The 22,161-nt window shown below is 47.6% G+C and overlaps 1 protein-coding gene across 1 annotated transcript in view; it reads left to right on the top strand.

Moving 5' to 3' along the window:
• Positions 1-294: 294 nt before the first annotated feature.
• LOC307086421 (receptor-type tyrosine-protein phosphatase S-like) overlaps positions 295-22,161 on the top strand; it is a 64,116-nt gene continuing 42,249 nt past the window's right edge. Inside the window, exons 1-4 of the mRNA XM_079751620.1 lie at positions 295-583; positions 10,510-10,729; positions 14,327-14,472; positions 15,470-15,611. Coding sequence (XP_079607746.1) covers positions 10,582-10,729; positions 14,327-14,472; positions 15,470-15,611 — 436 coding nt within the window. The 5' untranslated portion in view covers positions 295-583; positions 10,510-10,581. The remainder of the gene's footprint in view (positions 584-10,509; positions 10,730-14,326; positions 14,473-15,469; positions 15,612-22,161) is intronic.

Here is a 22,161-nt window from a genome sequence, read left to right as displayed (position 1 = left end):
ATGCTAGGATTTATGTTTTTTTTATATCTCAATAGAATAAAAACTATGGCCGTGCCTTCTTCCCCATAGGCACCAAAACTCAGCGGCCCAGTCCTATGGGGGCGAGGGCTGGGGTGTGTGGGGGGGGGGGGGTAATGAGGTTGATGGGGGATACGGTTGCTATTGGAGATCCTGACTGCATCACGTCATGTGCTGGAGGAGGAGGGGGTGGGGTTGCTTCGGCGGTACGTGTGTGAGCGAGGGGAGGGGAAGCGAAACGAGGAGAGGAGAGGAGGGCATTAAGGAGGAAGGTAGGGAGTATCAATGGCATCATCCAGCAATATCTAAAGCTGAGTGGCCGGCAATGCTCCCTCGAAAACAGGGAGAGTAGCCGAACAGTCGTAGCGGTCCTGCGAGGTCCACCACAGGACATTTCAAAACACCGGCGATGTTTTGTACGCTGTCCACAAAGACAGACCTGTGAAGGGGGTTTAGCTGTCACTGGATTGCCCTCTCGGTCGGTGTTTCTAAGGAATCTTCCACCTGCGAACACATCCCGATGAATTTATCGGTCAGAGAAGAGGACGTAGCACTTCCTAACAAGGTAACCTAACACGGTGGGTGCATGCAGGAGTTTTTTTTTTTAGCACCGCACCCAGATCTCTTATTCGTTATCATTGTTTGGCATGGCATATAAACGGCCTGTTACCTGTAGTCTAACACTGTCGCCTTGTATTTGCCGTACATGCCCGTCGGTTTCACTTGTTAGTTTGTTTAAACGACATGCTGTGAAGATTTAAACTAGAGGTCTGGTGTTGCCAGATGAGATGGTTGGCAGCAGGGCTGTGAGCGCTGCCCCCCATCCCCACCCCCTCCTCATTGTTCCCGGGCGAGCGGGCAGCGCGAGGACCCCGCAGCTCGAGGACCCCGCACATTGGCAAAGCGTCGCCTTTGTTCCCGAGTCAGGTCGTGTTGGCATAAAATCTATCTCTTGTCACCTTTTCCACGTTTTGTTTGTTTAAAGGCGACGTGTCTTCAAAGGTGTGTTATAAAGGCGTAAGTCTACCTGAGATATACGTTTATTTCGGGCGGTGTTGTCGGAACGTCTACGTTTAAAGCACTTTGCCCAGGCACCAGGTGGCAGAAAGGAAAGGCATTATAGCCGAGCGTCCCCTCAAATGAATTGTCTGGAAGACGCATATGGTTCCCTGCAGGCCTTATTGTAGTTAACAAGCGAATTCATTACATTACAAAGCGATTTGTCTTGTTTATAACCCTGGCTGCTTTACAGGTATGTTTATCATTAAACAGTATGGCATAGCCTACACGTTACAGCGGTGATTTATTGCTACGCCAATCTACCTACTCATGTGTTCATAGCCGATTGGGGGTGCTTTCAATTAAATCATGAAGCCAGTTGTATATGAGAATGTCTGCAATTATTCACTTGTATTTACTTCAAGTTAACTAGGGAAACAAAATTGACATAAAAGAAAGTCGTATTTTCTTCAAAGCAGATGGGATTCTCCCGAGGGCTCCCTGTGTCTTCTGGTTATTTTTCCAGTCCATTTGCACATTGCTAATTATTTTACTCATTCACTTTCACACTTGAAATAACCTCGGTTGTATATATCCAGAATATATTTCCACGACTCTGCTGCACCTAATGGTCTTATTAAAGGCTTGAATAATGAGCAATATTTTGACACATATATGAAAAATATCGGTAATTACATGCAATTGGAAGAACTTCCATTTTTTTGTTCAGTTCTAGGTTTGAGGAGATATACTAACCTAACATTCATCAAAGCATAAAAAGGCGCAAAAATTAATACAGGATTTAACTAATTCAAACTAAATATGTTGGATAATGTGTGTTCTCGCAGTACAATCTCACAGAGTGGTAAAGTCTTTAACAGCCCTATCCTTTCCTGGAAGTGTAATGTGATATTCACCCGAAGAGGATGCTGGTCTACTTATTGCACCAGAACATGGATGGCTCCCATACATTTTAGTCCTCACTGATATAATGGGCTTCTAGGCCGAGGAGCCATCCAAGGAATTGCATCATGCAAGTGAAAAACACTGGTCGATTCCCCAGTGGATGAAAGGACTTCAAAAGTCCTATCATCCATTCTAAAATAACTTATTCTTTCAAACACCCAATAGGTTGTCACACATTTGTGAACTCCTATTCATGTGGAAGCCTTGGCCTCATTATGTACATTGACCGTACGATCCAATCCCCTGTGACCTTCATTGGCTAATTGGACTAATAAATCGAGCTACGTACATGGCATGTCAGGTCAAGGGGCGTGTAACTCACATTGGGCCTCACCTCTGTGGCCGGGTCATTTACGATGTCCAACCGGCTGCGTGCCCTGATATCTCATCGAAACTCATCCATATTTGATCTCCAAAAATACATCTGCACGGCAATATTTTCCTGACCCCGACAGTAACAAACACAAAAAAAAAATTTTTTTGGAGGAGGAAAGCGTGCATGAACCCTTGTGCGCGGCCTGCGATTACGTGCGCGTGCGAGTGTCTTTCTGCCCATATGTGTGTTTTGTATGAGCAAAGGCTGAGCGATAGGTTGTGACTTGACTGATGCCCTTCTCCGGCTGAATCACAGATTGTGGTGTGTCAGCATGTATGAATAATGCACACGGCCCCACAACCTCTCTTCTCTTTCCTTTCTCTTCCACCGCTCATCTTGTCTCTTATTCCCCCTCCATCCTCTCTTTTCCACGTCGTCCAATGCAAAAGGGCAGGGCTGTCTTCTTTAGCCCCAACCTGACTCCATGAATCCTCATCCTCTACCAGATTATTTCTCTTTATCATGAAGATCATGCGATTTTTCTTTATTCATTTTTTTTGCTGTTGCGGAAATTCCCTGGCGGTAAATCTCCTCCGCCAAGCAAAGAGACATGCAGTTGCCAGTGCTTCCTGCTTTGCTGACGGTGCGCCAAAGCCAATGTTGAAACGTGTTGATACACAAGTCATTATCCAATTGCGGGGGCCCTGATAAAGTGCAGTTGACAGTTACATCCCTGACTGACAGGAGCCATTAAGACGGGGAAGAGCTGACTGATAAAATGGCTGACGAAGTAGAAGAAAGACAAACTGACGATCAAAATGTGAAGAAGAGCAGTATACATGGTCTATTCACCAACTTTGACGCATACAGTAATGGGATGTTGAATTGTTTAAACCAATTAAACAAATGTTCCGGTTGCAAAAGAGACCTTTAGACACAAGCATGCTTTGTTGAATGTCTGAAAACTTTTTCAATCTACTTCAAATTGTGTTTAGGCAAGTTTTGATCTTGGATAGGCCTATTTCACCATGCTAGAATGCCTTGGTCTGCCGCCGCTAGAAAATCCTAACATTATAATGTCAACTCTCACATAGTAATGTGTTCAATATGAGTGGCCATACATTTACCTGTTTAGCTGAGTTACACTGTTTTGGCGTATGTATTTGACATACCTCATATGTATTTGGCTCTGGAGTCTATAAAGATGGAAGAACCCGAGATGGAGGATAATTGTTTGATGAGACCAATAGCTTGAACAAGACCAGTAGCCTGTCATTTTATGATTCACTCATAGTGACAAACCTATACACACACACACACACACAGACACACACACACGCGCGCACGCACACACGCACACATACACGTGCACACACTCACACACAAACACACATCATAATTTGAGGACAAAAAAAAGCAAATTTCTACTCCATTAAACCCAAGCTCCAAATTCAATTCACAACTTTATCATCCCTCAAGGGGAAATTCATTCGCCGTCACACAAATCTCCTTCCTATCAGGAAGTAATTTGATAGCTTATTAGTGACAGAATGGTGGTGGGTGGCCACCTGGGGATCCAATAAATACATTTTTATTAAACAACATACAAGATATTACTGCTTGAAATGTAAATCATTTCCGATGGATTTTCAAGTGGGTTGCAAATCTGTAATTATAAACTAATTACTAAGATACATTACTCATGTTTATTAATTTCATTTAGATGGATTGAGCCTAATGAGCGTCTGTATTAATACTATTAATAAGTGTTAGTTATAAATTTGTATTTAGGAGATTTTCCTGCTCTGCAGATGATCTCGGGGTTGTCACGGCACAGTGTTGCATTACTGCAAAAATAATGAGCTCTCCAAGGACACACCATGTGACCAGCAGAGACAGGTGATACCATGGCAGCACTAATACACAGGAGAGTGTTGGATTCTGGGTAAACACTATTCCTCCAGGTAATTGATTAAGTGTATCCCTATTTGCATCTGGGTAAAAGCTACAAACAATAAAGAATGAATGTTTGCCTATGGTGCTTGAATAACTTAAGTGTGTGTGCGAGTTATACGTGTGAGTGTTTGCATGTGTATATTACAAATCATTGATTGAGTACAGTTATTGATCGTAGCTAATCATTGCCGGAATTTATAGAAGTAATCATGTGCTTGTTAGTTTACTAATCAAATCAGTGCAAAATAAAAAAACCTGTGTGACTTCATAAGGTTTTTTCAATTTTCCACCCACCCTAGTATTTCTTACGTTACAATGCAATGTGTTTACGTTTATGCAATTGTTATGAAAAATCTGTTATGATTTTAAAAGCATGAGCGGCATCTCTTAATGAATCCGAACCGAAAGATGATGACGCTCGATAGAGAGACAAACACGGCAACGCAGACAGAGGTCTGCCGTTGTTAGGGGTGCTATCTTTCTGCTCCACAGAAACTCACTAATTAGCCCAAGCCTTCTCTCGCTGCCAACCTGTTTCCCATATACACTGGATGTGGCAATTCATTGAAAACTACATTCAGATGTACACATCTCTGTGTGATGCAAACACTTTGATGATGATGAGGCAGAGAGAAGGAATAAAGTCTGAGAGAAAGAGCATAGATACACAGACAGATGTGAGAAAGAGAGATAGACAGCTGGGTGGATGGATGGATGGATATTGATTGAGATGTTGTTTATGTTCCTTTATTAGGATTTAAGGCTGTGCAGGCAAATGAATAACAATGTTGAAATTAGTATTTCGGTCTGCTGACCTGTTTGGAGAAAGGTCTGTGCCAAGCTCAGATATGCTAATCTGACAGTGAGCTGACGCCATCTAAACTCTCGGCGCGTCTTGTTAGCCAATGCAACGCGCAGAGGCACAGGTTTGTTTGTGTGATGGAGAGAAGGTAGCAAAGAGGTCGATACGTGGGATTAATATTGCTGGTGTTTTTATTACCTTTGGGCTGACTTCAGTAAATCATGTTGAGTGTGACACCGGGTAATCCAGAAGGACAACAGGAGAATATAAATGCAATTTGCAAAGATTCCTCGTCCAAAAGCGACGAGGTTTAATTTACATTCCACAATTCATCATTGTTTATGTACATATAAAAAACTATAGTGAGTGTAATGGTATTTCTTTCAGTAAAGCAAACTGAAAGCAAAGAAACCGGAGTAAAATGTTCCTAGCTGTGGTACTAAAATCCACAGGGGGTTACAGTGTCTGTAAAATATGAGCTGTAACAACATTTTGGCAAAGAAACCATAACAGAAATCAAATAAACTTAGATATGTTATCAAGTGTACCTTTTACTTCCGTCCAATTTAATTCATGCTCGCTGTTTCTTTAATCAGTCCGACGTAACCCAGTTCAATAACTAGGTCCATGTAGAAATCTTAGCAATGCTCCTGAATGGCTTTTTGCTTAAGGCTCGATGATAAAGTGTGGTAAATGTTATTTATTTTGTGTGGTTTGAGTTCTATAACACACCTTGTGCCAAATAACAGACGTCACATCTGTTGTGGGTCTCACTAGAGGAGGTTGAAGCATCCCTTTCCATATGCTCCTCTCTGGTGGCACATGACTGTCTGACCTTGGAGCCATTTCAAGATGGATGAACACACTTTTGCGCCATTGTTGATGGACCCCCTCCCTGTGGTTCTCTTCGGCCAATAAAAGTTTGAGGGCAGAGAGACTGTAGAGAGGAGTGTGTTTCATCTGTTAGGGGGCAGATTGAGCCGTTCCACTGCCTCTGGTGGTTACATGGAATGATCCCATCAATGGAAGTCCAGTTCTCAAAATAAAAGGTGCAGTTTGGGTTGAGATACTGAAGCCAGCATGTGGTTATGCCCCCCTCCCCCCCTGTAAATATAACTGGTACCATAAACCGAACCACTGCTAGCTACGTCTACAGCTTTCATTTATATCTCTCTATTGCTTTATTTGATTTCATCGATTGAGTTATTGACTTTTTTTAGTACTCTGGGAAGTGAAATTGGACACTAGTGTCGGCTTCATTTCAAACTGCCAGGGAGAGATGAGATTAGCATTCCTTCTGTTTTCCCCCCCAATCTCCCTGATAATAGTTACCGTGCCGTCATTTATTATTCATCGCTGTAAACGACTTGAGTTACTCCAGATACGGTGGGAGATGAGCGTGGGCCGTCCGCAGCAGAACCGTCTCGTCTGTCTTCTTCTGCCGTTCTCCACACAGCCTTTGTCAGCGTTACATCGCGCAGACAAAATGTCTGCTAGCACGGCCCAAGACTCGGCGCCCTACTCTGGAATAATTTATATATTGAGGGTGAAGAGTCTCTCTATTTGAGTGACAGGTATGTTTACTTGCTAAGGAGAGGGCTGATCTCAGACTATGGCTTTTCCTCTAGAATGTAACCAGGCTGCTGGAGCCAGCCTCTGAGCCACATCCTGTGTGTCTCTCTCTCGCTCTCTCTCTCGCTCGCTCTCACTCACTCGCTCTCGCTCTCTCGCTCCCTCTCTCGTGTGTGTGTGTTTGTGTTTGTATGCATGCACTTGTGTGTAAGAGGGAAAAAGTGTCACAGTCTGTACCCCATGATGCTTTGCCATCTGCCATACTTTGTGTGCGTGTGGATGGGTGGGGGTGTGTGTGTATGCGTATGCTCACGCACACGCACGTGTGTGCGCGTGTGTTTGTGTATAGGCTCATTTGTGAACGTCATCGCTGCCAACAGGGCGTAGGGTCAATGATAACAGGAGCCAGTATCATTATCAGCCCCTCATGTTTTTCTCACCTTTAAAACAACCTATCAGCTCTTAACACGATACATGGCGCAGCCTCAGAAAATATGTCGCAGAATTTATTCATTGTGACTTGAGGTTTGAAGAACCATAGGCTGAAATAAAATATAATGCCAATAGCCCTGTTAAATGGATTGAGTCGATTTGAAACTCCCGTATCCTGAAAGGATAAGAACACCAAAAACAATTGATATTTATTTGTGCTTGACCTCCAGACAATCATAAACATCCCACGTTTTATTACAGCGCTTTTTCTATAATGGACAGCAATTACTTGACAATATAAGGAGAGCATCAGATTGCTTCCAATCTCTCCCAGTAAACGCTGCAGGAAACAGATCCAGTCCTTTCTGAGCGAGCTCATGGCTCGGTTGTCATGGAGACAGGCCTTGAGAGACCAACTCAGCCAGCTTGCGTTGAAAGGCATGCTGGGTAAAAAAAGGAGGGGGATGGGTGATGTTGGTGAGGTGATAAAAACAAAACATGTCATCTCCTTATGACCCCCCCATCCCCCCAGTGGAACAGGGGTTGGTAGCAGCCTAACCTTAACATGGTGATTTCATCATCTGGATGGGTACTAACAACCAGTGTTTGTAACAACCACCTGAGCTAGGCTGTCATTATCCTCTCGTCAAAACCAAACAGCGCCTGTGCACCTATCAATCTGAGCCATGTGTTTAACCGTCCCTATTGTTATCCACTACCACTAATTGCCCACCCGTCTCCATGCCTTCATTGCCTTCATTGCCATCATCTTGCCTCCATTGTCATCGGTTGAGATAGATAACATGCAAAGCCTAGAAGGTACGAAGCTTACAAGGAAAAATACAAGTATGAACAGACATCCACCATGCAACATATGCTTGTAGCAGATGTTTGGGGAGGAAATGTAAGAGTTTATTCTTTATTTCAAAGGTATTAACGGTATCTAGGTTTCCGGCCTGTCCTGGGGTGGCCCTGGCCGACCGCGACGGTTCCAGCAGATCTGTGTCAGTGTTGGCTCGCTCACTTGGCGTCAACAGATGTAGCTAGGGATGCTCTTAAGCTCCTTTGTTTGAACCGTGTCAATTGACCGTCAGCAGCTGGAGAAGCTGTGTGTGTGTGTGTCTGTGTGTGTGTGTGTGTGTGTGTGTGTGTGTGTCTGATGTGTGTGTGTGTGTGTGTGTGTGTGTGTGTCTGATGTGTGTGTGTGTGTGTGTGTGATGGAAACAAAAATAGATCAGGAGACGGTGAACGCCGGCAGAGTAGGGAAATGAAGGGAGGAGGCGAGGGAGGGGGAGGAAAGGAAGTGGAGAAGCGTGCACAGGGAGTAGAGTAGATTAGAAATGGAGTGATAAAGATAGAGAGAAAGCAATGCAGGAGATAGAGACAGCAGTAAGATTAAGGATTATAAAGAGGCTGCATGACTGCAGGGCAGGCAGAGCCTGAGGGGCTTAGTGTTGCAGGTGAGAGACGGCCGCCACAGTGGGGAGCGACGGACAGAGTGAACTCCCAGAGACAGAGGGGGGTCAGAGCGCGGTCATGATCGGAGGGTATTAAGAGAATATCGGTCGCTACATGGAGTTCAGCACAGGAAAGAGGAGGACATGGCATGCATATCCATGTCTGATACCAGGCAGAGGGCCGTGACACACTGCTGAGGAGAACCTTTCCCCGGCATGCTATGCGTAAATGAGGGCTGATCTGATTGCGTTCTTATCGCGGTGTTTATAAGAGGACTCTGAAAGCTTTCCTTTTCATTGTCCATCTGGACCTGGTTTAGATAACGCCAGACACAGCCTGAGAAACATAGCCCACATCAGATTGACGGTTTTAGATTAGCTAATTTTAGAGCTCCATCCCACTACAAACTGGGAGACCATGATGTGATGTGGAAGGTCAATAAGTCAATAAGTGGTGTGAGGAATGCTATGAATATGGAACTTGCCGGAAATGCCTTTTTGATTTAGCAGGTGCAGTAGTGGGGTAACCTTTGCAGGTTTGTTTGTGTGTGTCTGTGTGTGTGTGTGTGTGTGTGAGGAGGTACAGTATGTGTTTGTGTTATGTGTTTATTTGTGTATGTGTGAACATGTATCTGTGTGTGTGTGAGTCTCCCTGTCTATCCGCCTGCCCGCACAGCTGTCAGCCTCTCTCGTCTGTCCTGAAGTGGATCGCGCGTTCAATGCGTGGGTTCGGCATCTGCACAAGAAAAAGATGTGCATATATTTACGGCAAACATAGAAAACAAACGCATGATGTGTCAGTCAGTACCAGTCTTCAACATGATTAAAAATGTGGGTGTGACATAAAGGGCAGACTAACAAGGCTTCTCCTCACTCGCGGCACCCTGGCGCATTTAACAGAGGCCTGGCGTTGGGGCTGGGTGGAACTGAGGACTTATTGAGTCTCAGACAGGGGGCTGCCGCACCGTCCGTCTGGAGCTCCACAGACAGACAGCTGAATTATGCTTACTCCCCCAGATGGGCTGGATATGTGTGTTTGTGTGTGTATGCTTGTGTATTCTTGCTTGTATTTGTAGGTCCATGCGTGTTTGTGTTTGTGTGTGTGTGTGTGCGTGCGTGCGTGCGTGCGTGCGTGCGTGCGTGCGTGCGTGCGTGCTTGTGGGTGTGTGAGAGTGTGTGTGTTTTTGTGTCCGTGTGTTTCTGTGTGTGTGCGTGTGTATGTGCGGAGCTCAGTGTCTGTGGATGTCAGTGATAAAAACGGAACAAGAGAGTGAGAGAGAGAAATAGATAGAGAGAGAGGAAAGTAATATGAAGAAAATCCCAGGGAACGATATCTTCGCATCAGGAATAGAGGATATTATTTTCTACTTCGACTGACCCTAATCCTTGTTGTTTCAGTGTGTCTCCATGGCCGTGGTATACTTGTGCTGTGTCATTGCATTAACACTTTAATGAGCCACTAGTACATATAAAACAATTGAGTACTAAGAGCAGAATTAGACCCAGGCTCAAGCTTAATAGAATTACAACGGGTTGAAGTATCTGCAGTTTAGCTCACGTCTCAATTGCAGGGGACTGATATTAATACAAAAGCTGGAAGGCAAATATATTCCAGTCTATTTCTTGTTTTACTCGTTTGAGCAGCGCTTCTATTGTGGCTTTTTAAATTCAGTTTGAGCCGACCTGCTTCAGCGGCCATCTAATCTCAACACTTCCGTGTTGAGATTAGATGGACAAAATGGAAAGAGCTAATCCTGTATTAGCATACATCTCGCATGAATGTCCTTCTTTTTCCTCATACATATCTGTGTTCATGTACAATTTATTCCTTCTGATTTCTCCCTCGCACAATTGAATTATAATCACCTCTTTCGAAAAGCAAAAAGACACCAAAGAAACAGGACTCATAAACAGACACTTGACATGTCTCTTTATGAGTATTTTACATTGAGCTGAGCTGAACTGGCCCGTTGTTCTGTTTCTCTCCACAGAGTGCCTACCCCTGTTGAGCCAACCTCCAGCCCCTGTCTCGTTCATCTCCGACCAGCCCCTTCCGTACAACCATGCCTCTAGCCAGGACCCGTGGATTTCCACCCCAGCACAGGAGGCCTGTCCGGGGGCTCTGCCTCCGACCATCACTGCCCTGCCTGCTCTTCCTGCCTTCGCTGCTCCTCCTAATTGCTTCTTTGAGCGACGTGTGTGAAGCCCTAGGTACGACCAGAGAGCCAACTCTGCATCAATAATGCTGCTGCGCTGCCTGTTTAACACTGACTGTGTGCTGTCTTGTTCTTGTTCAATTGTGCACTGTTGTGTACTGTGCTGGTGGTTCTTCTGTTTTCCTTGATAGGCTGACTGGCTCATATGTTGGTATATGGTTATTGTGCTAATTAGATGTGTGTGTGTGTGTGTGTGTGTGTCTGTGTCTGTGTCTGTGTCTGTGTCTGTGTCTGTGTCTGTGTGTGTGTCTGTGTCTGTGTGATTGGAGCAACATCAGTACATCAGCCCAGGCTTTTGGTGAAGTTAATGTAGTCTGATTTGCTTGGAGCTCCTGGAAGCATGTTCCTCATCATCCTCCTGATTGCGACATCTCCACAGATTGTCCACCACACACACACATTCAAACACACACACACACACACAAACATACACACACACACACACGCACACCTGTGCACACACGCTTACACCAACATACATGCACCTACACACATCCGCACACACACGGCCATCAGAACTAATTTCCATTACTTGTCACTGCACTGAAAATACTCCAAGCGGAGTTTGGTAAATGGATCCAGGCCAAAGACGGAGATAACAGCACAGACCATTAGTGGATGGCCAAAGTCTAATACATTTTCCACTCCTCTTTCATTCATTTAACAAATTTCACTCCATGGCTTTTAAACTGATTGACGTCAAGGATGAATTACTTTTTATATTCGGCAGCTAACATAAAACCCCTCACAAGGCCACCGAGTTTACAAAGCAATATGATGATACCTTTGTCTCCTGTATATACCTCTGTATAGAAACCATACCTCCTTCCTTTTGATACTTTTCAAAGTGAAAGTCAGAGGAATCGACTGTGGAATATTGTTATGAATGGTTTTGTTTTCAAAGACTTTAACATGCAATCAATATCCAGATGTCTCGGAAAATGTAAATAATGGTTGCTAATTAATGTTTGATTTGTGGGGTAATTGCTCAATAGTCATGTATAGTTGATAGCGAAAGGGATATTTTTGATTTCTCAGACATATATCCCAGTGCTCAAACACAGCACGTTGATCCTCTGTGCGAGCGATGCCAGTGATGCATGAGTGGTTCGGGCAAATTGCATTATTAATTATCTTTGTGATACCATGCTCGTGTGGGTATTCTCACAACACCATTATGGCAAACGCGTGCTACTGGATCGTACTTTAAGACCCCTCTATTCCTGACTGGAGCAGCCCAGACAAGGTGTTCCATTAAGACGAGCCGGCGCTAGTTCACCAGCCCAAAGCCGTCTTCTACCAAGACAAAGCTATTACTTTCTCTTTCCTTTTTTTATGGTTCCACCGGCTTTCTGGAACTTTCTGCTCGCAACCACTTTCTGTTCAGAGCAAATCCACAGAGGACGGGCCTTGCAGGGGTTTTCTGTGGCTCCTAAAGAGGCTTATGTGGTCATATTGCCAGCAGGACAGGGTTTTCTGCCCGGGTATTGGCTAACCGAGAGCACTTTAAAGTGCACACGGAAACATAGGAGGGGGAAAACACGGAGCAGCCTGGTGAAGATGGTGTTGTGTTTCCAGCTGGGATAGCAAACCGTTAAAACCACCCTGTGCAACAGTTATTTATATTCAAATGTATATATATCATTGTATTCATTATTATTTTTTATATATCTCTGTTTGCTAATGAGTAAGCCCTCATAGTATACCTCATCATTTGTTTGCTGCCAAGAATCATTAGTTGGGTACAATCTTCACTGTGCTTCATTAGTGATCACTAGATATTTTTATTCAATATATCTAAATATTGTATATGAAGGGAGTGTTTTTTGAGCAAACAGGACAGTGAGAGTGGGGGCCTCTGTACTTCCGCTAGGCAAAGTGGATCATTTAAATACACACTCTGCCTAGCGAGGGGACCTTCGGCCAGGCTTTCAGCCACAATATTTCTCCTCAAGTTTCTGTCGAGGCGCTAAGGTGAAAAGGGACAGGCTAGTGATGTCTGGCGTTGACGGTCTCTTCGCAGCCGCTGAAGTGTGCAGATACGACACGGAAAAAGGATGGGTAAAAAAAACAAACAGTTTTAAATGCCGTGTTGAGTGGTTTTGTGTTCCTGCCTGATGCTGCTGCTGTCTCCGCAGGCAGATGTAGATCAACACGGTGCGGACCCCGCCCGCCAGGAGATAGCGGATGGGTGGGTGGTAGGGAGGGGCGGGGGAGGTGGGAGCCAGGTTGCTATGGTGAGGGTCAGCCCGTCTTCACCATGGTGGATAGAAACTACTTGTGTAACTGAGGAGGAGTTAAAACCGGGCGCCATGGCAACAGGCCATAGACATGCAGACATAGAACTCTGGCCCCCTCAGATGGAGGCAGGGAGGCGGCGGTGGCGTGGTCGGGGGGCCGGTTGGACCTCGGGCTCATTGATCTGAATGAGTTACTCTGGGGCTGCTCACTCTACAGGCTCCAAACGGTTTTTGATTGGGTCGAGTGCAGTGGGAACAGATTGCCTAAGCACCTGCAATACCCGTTGGGCGACGTTATAAAAATATATTCATGTGTATATATCTTCATTCGATGAGAATCTGAATTCTCCCCCAGGGCGAGATAAAGTGCTAATACATATGGTGTATTGGTCTCATTTCAATGAGACACATGAAACCAGGAAATGAGATTAATTGAAATATTTCGATCTCTCTCTGCATATGTTGCAAGCAATAAGGGCTGGAGACTAAAAAGCACCCGATATATTAATACATTTAAAGCAATTATCTGCTGTGAATCTGCAGCCAACACGTCTCCAATCTGTGAAACACTCATGTGTCATGACAATCTGTGCTGAATGCATAGTCTGTTGTCCGCCCTGAGCAGAGCGAGAGAAAGAGCGACAGAGAGAGAGAGAGACAGAGAGATAGAGAGAGACAGAGAGAGCGAGAGAGGCAGAGAGAGGTAGAGAGCAGGGAGAGAGAGAGAGAGAGAGAGAGGTAGAGAGCAGGGCGATAGCGAGAAAGAGTGAGAGCATATGAAAGGGAGAGGAAGCAGGGTAGAGGGAGAGAGTGGGAGAGTGTACAACATAGAGAGAGAGGGATAAAGAAACAGGAAGAGGAAGGGAGAGAGAAAGAGATGGGGCAAGCAAGAGAGAAAGAGATGGAGAGGGAGTGAGAGAGAAGTGGGGGAGGAAGAGAGAGTGGGTGAATGAGATGGTGAGAGAGAGAGAGAGAAAGAAAGAGAGCGAGAGAGAGAGAGAGAGAGAGATGTTCCTCTGAAGCCCAGGCCCATCTTTTATTTATGACCCACAGGAAGTCCTTCATGATGTCCTCTAGATGTTAGCCAGGAAGAAGAGAAAAAAAACACACACACACACACAGCTCAAGTCCACTGGCGGACAGTTAATGGGGGCGGAGTCAGGTATTGGCTCTGCTCACTTGCTTTCAGACAAATGAAAGTCTGTTGACGTCGTGGTTGCTCCAGTGAGGTGGTTTCTGATTTCCACCTTGTTGTGGTCCAGCCCACTTTCCTTTCTTGGTTTCCTGTGTGTTTCGTTCTTCAGTCTTCTCTGCCCTTCTGACCGGTTGCCTTCCCCTTGTGTCTCCATCAGCACAGCCCAGGTTCACCAAGACCCCCACCGACCAGATCGGGGTCTCGGGGGGAGTGGCGTCGTTCGTGTGCCAGGCCTCGGGGGACCCCAAGCCCCAGGTCGTGTGGAACAAGAAGGGCAAGAAAGTGAACTCCCAGCGTATCGAGGTGGTTGTCACAATGCACAACGCTGCCCCCCACACAGACCAGACCAGACCTGTTGTAGACCGCCCCCCCAACACAGACCAGACCAGACCTGTTGTAGACCGCCCCCCCAACACAGACCAGACCAGACCTGTTGTAGGCTGCTCCCTGGTGGCACTAGCCAACTGATTGCGATAGTGAAAGCATATTTTATTGCTCTATTTTTGTGTAATTTAAAGCAATTACTCATTTTTACTCTCTGATAAAAATGCTCCATTTAATAATCTGGACCTGGAAAATAATTTAATTTGATAGCTTTTTAGAATTTATATATGATTCATAACTTTTGTAATTCACCCTATTTGGGCCACATCTGAAGCAAATGTGATTCATTATGTTTGCTACAGCCAAGCGTTAAGGGCTAATTTACCCACTATGGGGATTATTGAAATGTTGGGACTGTTACTTATGGTTTAATGAAAGGAATAACCCATTTTAATCTGTTTATGTGTGATTAAACTGTGGAGTTTCAACCTCCGCATTCAAAACAAAAGTAAGTGGTCCTCAGTCAAGCATCCAGTCCATCCAATATTCCTAATCAGCGCACGGTACTGCTGTGACCAGTATCGGGTGAAATGAGACGGTGCGATGCACGGGTGCAGCAAAAAGACTCTTTTACATTTTATGTTCGCTCACTGTTTAATAGTCCCCGTCCGGCCACTAAAACAGACGCTCTCAAACCCAACAGTAACAAAATTATGAAAAAATGACAATTAAAGTACAATTCAAATCTAATTTTGATTGTGTTTCGCGATCCGCGGAAGTGGGAATATTAGAATGCAGTTTTTAGCGTGACATTACCCTTGATGATGAGATTAACGCCGTCTGGGGCGTAAGGTTCTGCTGCAGGCCGCTGCATTACCGTCTATCACAGTCCATTAACGACATTACGGTCTATTACGCCGGCCCTGATGGCCCTCCGCGGGCCCCTGGTGTGTGACTGTGAGCCTGTGTGTTCCAGACCATCGAGTACGACGACGGCGCGGGGGCCGTGCTGCGGATCCAGCCCCTGAGGGCCCCCAGGGACGAGAACATCTACGAGTGCGTGGCGCAGAACAGCCAGGGGGAGGTGGCCGTCACCGCCAAGCTGGCCATCATCCGAGGTGAGCCCCCTGAAACACACACCCGGTGTCACACCCGGGGTCCCGGCAGGTGAGGACTGAGGTCCAGCCACTTCATTTAGAGACTTGCCCAGGCGGCACTTTGTGTAGTTTTTGTAGTTTTCTTTGTAGTTGCTGCTGCGGCTCTAATATTGATTGTTTACTTTGCTTGTGCTCAGCCTCTCCTGTAAGTCACTTTAGAAACATAAATATAACAGTGTGCTAAATAACTAAATAGTAGTAGTCAATACACAGTACATCTAAATTGTAAATCGATGGATTTGAGTTGGGTTAAGTGGGGTGTTTATGACAGTTTATGAACGATATGAAGATAGAAACAGCAAACCCAAGCATATCCAGGCATTTATACACAAACACACAGACACACACACACACACACACACACACACACACCTGGCTTGACAGTACCAGTCAAAGGTTCCCTTGGCTCTCAGCTGCAGATGTGACAATGCAGCTGTGCCACAAACTCTGCCCTGCCCTCCACATCCACCCTCTCCCCCACCCTCCAACCCCACCATGGAACAAACGCTGCTTTAAATAGTCCCCGCCACTGAGAGTGTGTTTATGTGTGTGTATGTGTGTGTGTGTATGTGTGGAGCTAACACATTAGCATGGCACTTTAGCATCCCTCCTCCTCTCTGCCCCCACTACAGTGTCTGCCTGCCGGGGGCCAGAGCGAGGAGGGTGTTAATCTAATGTACACTGTCTCCTCGCCCTGCTAAGCTCATCTAATATGGCTGCTCCTAAGTGCTCATGTGAGATAAGGTTGCCCACATGTTGTGGCCAGGCGCCTGCAATTCGGAGGGCCTGGTCTGGCCCTCTGCCCTGCCCTGGCTGGTGGACGGTGCTGGGTGGGGGTTGGGGGGAGCTGTGGCCTCATTGGGTCATTTCAACATGAAAAAGACACAAGGGATTAGACTCGGCGTTGGCAGGGGAACGAATAAAGAGGGGGGGGGGGAGGGGGGGGCTGGAGAAGAGGGGATAGAGAGAAGGAGAGGAGAGGTTGTGAGGGAGAGGAGATGAGGGGAGGGGAGAGGAGGGGAGGTGGTGAGGGAGAGGAGAGGAGAGGAGGTGGTGAGGGAGAGGAGAGGGGAGGAGGTGGTGAGGGAGAGGAGAGGGGTGGAACGGAGGGGAGGGGAGGGGAGGTGGTGAGGGAGAGGAGAGGGGAGGAGGTGGTGAGGGAGAGGAGAGGGGAGGAGGTGGTGAGGGAGAGGAGAGGAGGTGGTGAGGGAGAGGAGAGGAGGGGAGGGGAGGTGGTGGGGGAGAGGAGAGGAGGTGGTGAGGGAGAGGAGAGGAGGGGAGGGGAGGGGAGGGGAGGTGGTGAGGGATAGGAGAGGAGGGGAGGTGGTGAGGGAGAGGAGAGGAGGTGGTGAGGGAGAGGAGAGGAGGGGAGGGGAGGGGAGGGGAGGTGGTGAGGGATAGGAGAGGAGGGGAGGTGGTGAGGGATAGGAGAGGAGGGGAGGGGAGGGGAGGGGAGGGATCGAGAGGGGAGGGGAGTAGAGGGGCCATTGGTGCACAGAGGGAGGTGGGATGGCTGCAGCAGCTGAGGAGGTTGAGAGCGATGGGAAGAGCAAGTTGTGGGTTCACCACGAGATGGAGTGCACCGCCATACATTAGATGCAGTTAGAGGAGAGGAAGAGCTGGGGAGGGAAGGTTAAAAAGATGGCGATGGAGAGGGGAGGGATGGGTTATTCTGGCGAGCTGGCAGGGCGGTGTGGTGGGCAGAAGGCTCCAAGCCCGGGGAATACACTCTGGTCCATCTGTTATGAGAGCTAGCATCGCTACACACACACAGCCCCAGTCCATAGCACATTACCGCATCGCCTCCACACCCCCGGGTCATGTCTGTCGGCCCGCGCGTCTATGTGGCCGTGTGGGCGTGTGAGCCTGTGTTTGTGTCCGTGTCCGTGTCCGTTTGAGTAAACTTGTTTATTCAAATTTGATTAGCCTAAGGTTAGACACTAAAATAGGTCATCCAAAGCAATGGCCAAATGAAGTGAAATGCTATGGTGGACTAACTCCTCCAGCCATTATAAAATCACAGAAAGGAACTTAATGCAATTAATCTCCTCCACACACACAACACATTTGTTCCCTGACTGCAATATCCAGCCATGCAAGCCTAGGCGGTCAATCAAGAAAACAGTCAGGTCACTTAGGCGAAGTTTTGCTCATGGACATAATCAAGAAGCTGAGGAATCAAGCGCATAACCACAGTCCCCAGGTAGATTTCCTACTCTACCTTTTCAGCTACTGCCGCCCCCATAATGCAACACTGCTCCCACAGTACCGCACCACTAAGGCAATGTTACCCGACATAAAAAAAAAATGTATCCCCTAAAAACAATGGAAAGCTGTAAGCTACGGCGAAGGCTAAATAATTCCGCTGAGTAGTCACCACTTGAAGAACAAGTGTACCAAATCCTTCCAACCCGCTGGGTCCTCAGAACCGGTTCTTCCCCGGGGACAGCATCAGAGCACCGCTACTTAGGGCTGACTTAGGCTGGGTGGAGCTGAGAAAGGTTACCTTCATTAGCCCGGGTCCCATCCACCCCGCTGCCTTTCTTTAATCCACTTCCACCCCGCTAGTCCTCCTTCACGGTCCTCCCGTGTCTCCACACATGCACACACACACACACACACACACACACCATCCAGGAGCTGAACCCCCAGTTGGCTCATCTGGGGGCCGCTGAAGAGTGCGTCCTTGTGTGGTTAGGCGGAGGATGTGCGCTGCTGCACTCAACAGTCCTAATGGATAGAGGTGTGGCCACCAGCGGTTAGCCTAAGAGAAGGGGGATAGGGAGGGCGAGGTTAGGTGAGAAGGAGGGGCGGGCGGCATAATGCTCTTCATCACCACCATCAGCCCCATCATCATCATCCATCACCCTCATCTTCGTGGTTCACTTCCTGTAAGCTTCTCCTGTCTTATTAGCGTCCCACCACCTTCTCTCTATTTTTTGCTCTTTTCTCTTTCTTTCCCCTCGCGACAATTTCCCTTTTTTCCTCTTCGAGGTGCCACTTCATTTTATATTTCTTAATCTCTTGTTTTATTCATTCTTTCATTTTCGCAGCCTTCAATCTCCCCGAGGCTCCCTCTCTCCCTTGCTCCCTTCCTGCCTCCCTCCCAACTTCCGAACCAGCCCTACTTTACCCCACCCCGTCCTCTTTGCGTTTCCTTGCACGTCCATTTCCCATTTCTCCTGCACGTGTATGGCCTTTCACTACTATACTTCCACAACCAGCTCCAACACCGCCATCAACACCCCCACCCACACCCCCACCACCACCACATGCACTTTCATACGGACACCGCAGCTGTGTTCCTTTGCCTTCAGCAAATCTGAATATCTGCAGCTCTGCATGTTTAAAACCCTCTGGTGGGCGAGATAGACTCATCACTGCAGCAGTATGTGTCTGGGCCTGTGAGTGTGTGTGTGTGTGTGTGTGTGTGTGTGTGTGTGTGTGTGTCTGTGTGTGTGTGTGTGTCTGTGTGTCTGTGTGTGTGTGTGTGTGTGTGTGTGTGTGTGTGTGTGCCTGTGCGCCTGTGTTTGTGTCTGTGTCTGCCTGTGCCTGTGTATGTGTCTGTGTGTGTGTGTCTGTACACTTGGGCCTGTGTGTGCACACCCGTGTGTGTGTGTGTGTGCGTGTGTGCGTGTTTGGAGATTTTGCAGCGTAATCCTGATTATACTCACCTCCCAGTGTCCCAGTTTAGGAGATGGGTAGGCGAGGAAAGGGTGGGGAGGGGTGTGTGTGTGTGATTGTGTTTATATGTATGTGGGTGAGGGCATTAGGAGCACCGGGGTGCGTGATCCATGAATCGCTCCCCCGGGCGTCTGCTGCATTGGCAGGTCGGAGGCCCCCCGAACCATTCTGGTCCTTCAAACAACGGAGGGTGTATCCGCTCAGCCAGCAAGCCGATTACACACTCCCTTAGCGGGGACCCGCGCTTTCATCGTGGTGCTGCATACAGTGTACTTTAGGCTCGCTCCACCACTCTCTCTCTCTCTCTCTCTCTCTCTCTTTCTCTCTCTCTCTCTCTCTGTCTCTCTCTCTAACCCCCCCCTTCTCCATACATCTCTGTCTCTCTCCCACCAGCCCCCCACCCCCCCTCTCTACTTTGTATACTTACGTCTAATTTGTTACCCCATTGTTTCACATGGTATCTCTACTCTACCGTGGGGGTTTGTATGGAAGCCTCTGTTTCCTTGTGTGTGTGTGTGTGTGTGTGTGTGTGTGTGTGTGTGTGTGTGTGTGTGTGTGTGTGTGTGTGTGTGTGTGTGAGAGAGAAACAGTGGAGCAGGTGGAATAAGGTACCAGGGTTTCAGGGAGGCTCTGAGGAGTAGCTCTGTATTGTGATCCATAATCATTATCAGTTAAATTGCTCCTCTTCAGCACCACTGCGTCCTGCGGGAGCCGCGGTGCGATCCGTGCTATTTGGCGGCCGCTGAATCATCGCTCTAATCCGGGGCCGCGGTAGCATGCTAGCGTGTGTGTTGCCTCAGGGCCCACGCATACACACTGATGCCGTTACGCTCCAAAACAGACCGGAGAATATCACCGGCCAGACCCTGTTCTAAAACAGGACCATGTTTGGATTTCCTATTGTGTGTTGTGTGTGTGTGTGTGTGTGTGTGTGTGTGTGTGTGTGTGTGTGTGTGTGTGTGTGTTCGTGTGAATGAGGATGAGGACAAAATGTGAATTTGTGCTTGTTTAGCCACACTGTCGCAATTATGTAAATTTATATACGTGTGTGTCTGTGTTTGTTTTGGTCATTGTATGTGTGGGAGTGTATGTGTGTGTCTATGTTCGGTTGCTTGTTGGTTTGGGTCACCGTGTGTGTCTGTGTGTGTTTGATTGTTTGCGACAGTGTGTGGGTGTGCATGTATGAATTTATGCGTGTGAGTGTGTGTGCGCTCATGTGTGCTTGTGAGTGTGTGTGTGTGTGTGTGAGTGTGTGTTTGTGTGTGTGTGTGTGTGTGTTTGTAGCAAAAGCATATTTGCCAAGATCTGGTTGGCTCCAAAGCTTGTTTTCAGCACCAGTTCTGATCACCCTTCTGTAAACACAAGCAGCCCAGAATGCATAGTTCCAAAAAACACACTCACACACACACACACACGAACACATGCGCGCACGCGGGCAGGAAGACGCCCAAGAACAATAGCGGTTGAATGCCAAGAATCTGCATGTGTGTGTGTTTGTGTTCTCCAAAGCACATACAAACACACTTCTCATGGTCTGTCTTATCAATTTAAACAGGGGCTAGAAATAGGCTGCTGTCGGGCTGTGTGTTTGTGTTTGATAAATGATTCATTTGGTGAAAAGCATAATCACGACCCTGGCTGCAGTGTCTATTTCCAGCGTCCATCCCTACCTCTGCCTCTCTCTCTCGCTCTCTGCCTCTCTCTATCACTCTCTCTTTCTCTCTCTTACACTCTCTCTCTCTCGCTCTCTCTATCACTCTCTTTCTCTCTCTCTCACTCTCTCTCTCTCGCTCTCTCTCGCTCGCGCTCTCTCTCTCTCATTCTCTCTCATTCTCACTCTCTCTCGCTCTATCGCTCCATCTATCTAACTATCTATCTCTTACGTCTCTATCTATCTATCTATCTATGCATACCATCCTTCCTGCCTGTATATTTATAGAGCTATGATGATGAACAGGGAACAATGCATGAGATGGCAACACACACACACACGCACACACGCACACACACACACACACACACACACACACACACACCTCTCCTTCAGGACCAGCTGTAATGGCGCGCTCTAATTAACAGCCAGGGAGTCCATGTAGCCGTAGCCGGCAGGGTGATAAAAACACCATCTGAACCCTCCCACCTTCACACACACACACACACACACGTGTGGGGGGTGGGGGGCGAAATAAGGGTTGGGGGGAGAGAGGGGGGTGGGCTCAGGGGAGCTAGCCTTCCAACCTGCCCATTGATCCCCCCCCCCCCCTCCCCCGTTCATTCTATATTTCCCCCTCTCCTCTTTCTCTCGCTATTCTGTCGCCGACAAGTGTGGCCCCCATTCAGCCAGGTCATTAGCATTGATCGCCTGCACGTCCGTGTGTGTGCGTCTGTTTGTGTGTGTGTGTCCTCGGTGTGTGGCCCTCCGACCCCCCCTCACCCCCGTCGGGTCGCCGGCGCTCTCTCCCCGCAGACCTCCTGCTATCAGCCGCCGCCGCCGCCGTCGCCGCCGCCGCCGTTATCTGACAGGACCCTCTCGAAATGTCATCCCTTGAGGACATGAGAGAGAGAGAGATATACATAGGGAGAGATAGAGGGGGGGAGAGAGAGGGAGGAGGGAAGAGAGATAGAGGGAGGGAGAGGGAGAGAGAGGGAGGGGGGAGAGAGAGTGAGACAGTTACACAGAGAGATAGGGAGGGAGAGATAGAGGCGGGGAGAGAGAGGGAGGAGGGAAGAGACATAGAGGGAGGGAGAGGGAGAGAGAGGGAGGGGGAGAGAGAGGGAGGAGGGAAGAGAGATAGAGGGAGGGAGAGGGAGAGAGAGGGAGGGGGGA

Source organism: Pollachius pollachius, assembly GCF_949987615.1.
Source record: "Pollachius pollachius genome assembly, chromosome: 14".
Taxonomy (NCBI): Eukaryota; Metazoa; Chordata; class Actinopteri; order Gadiformes; family Gadidae; genus Pollachius; species Pollachius pollachius.
The sequence above is the reverse complement of the archived record's forward strand: the minus strand, read 5'-3'. Positions and strand labels throughout refer to the sequence as shown.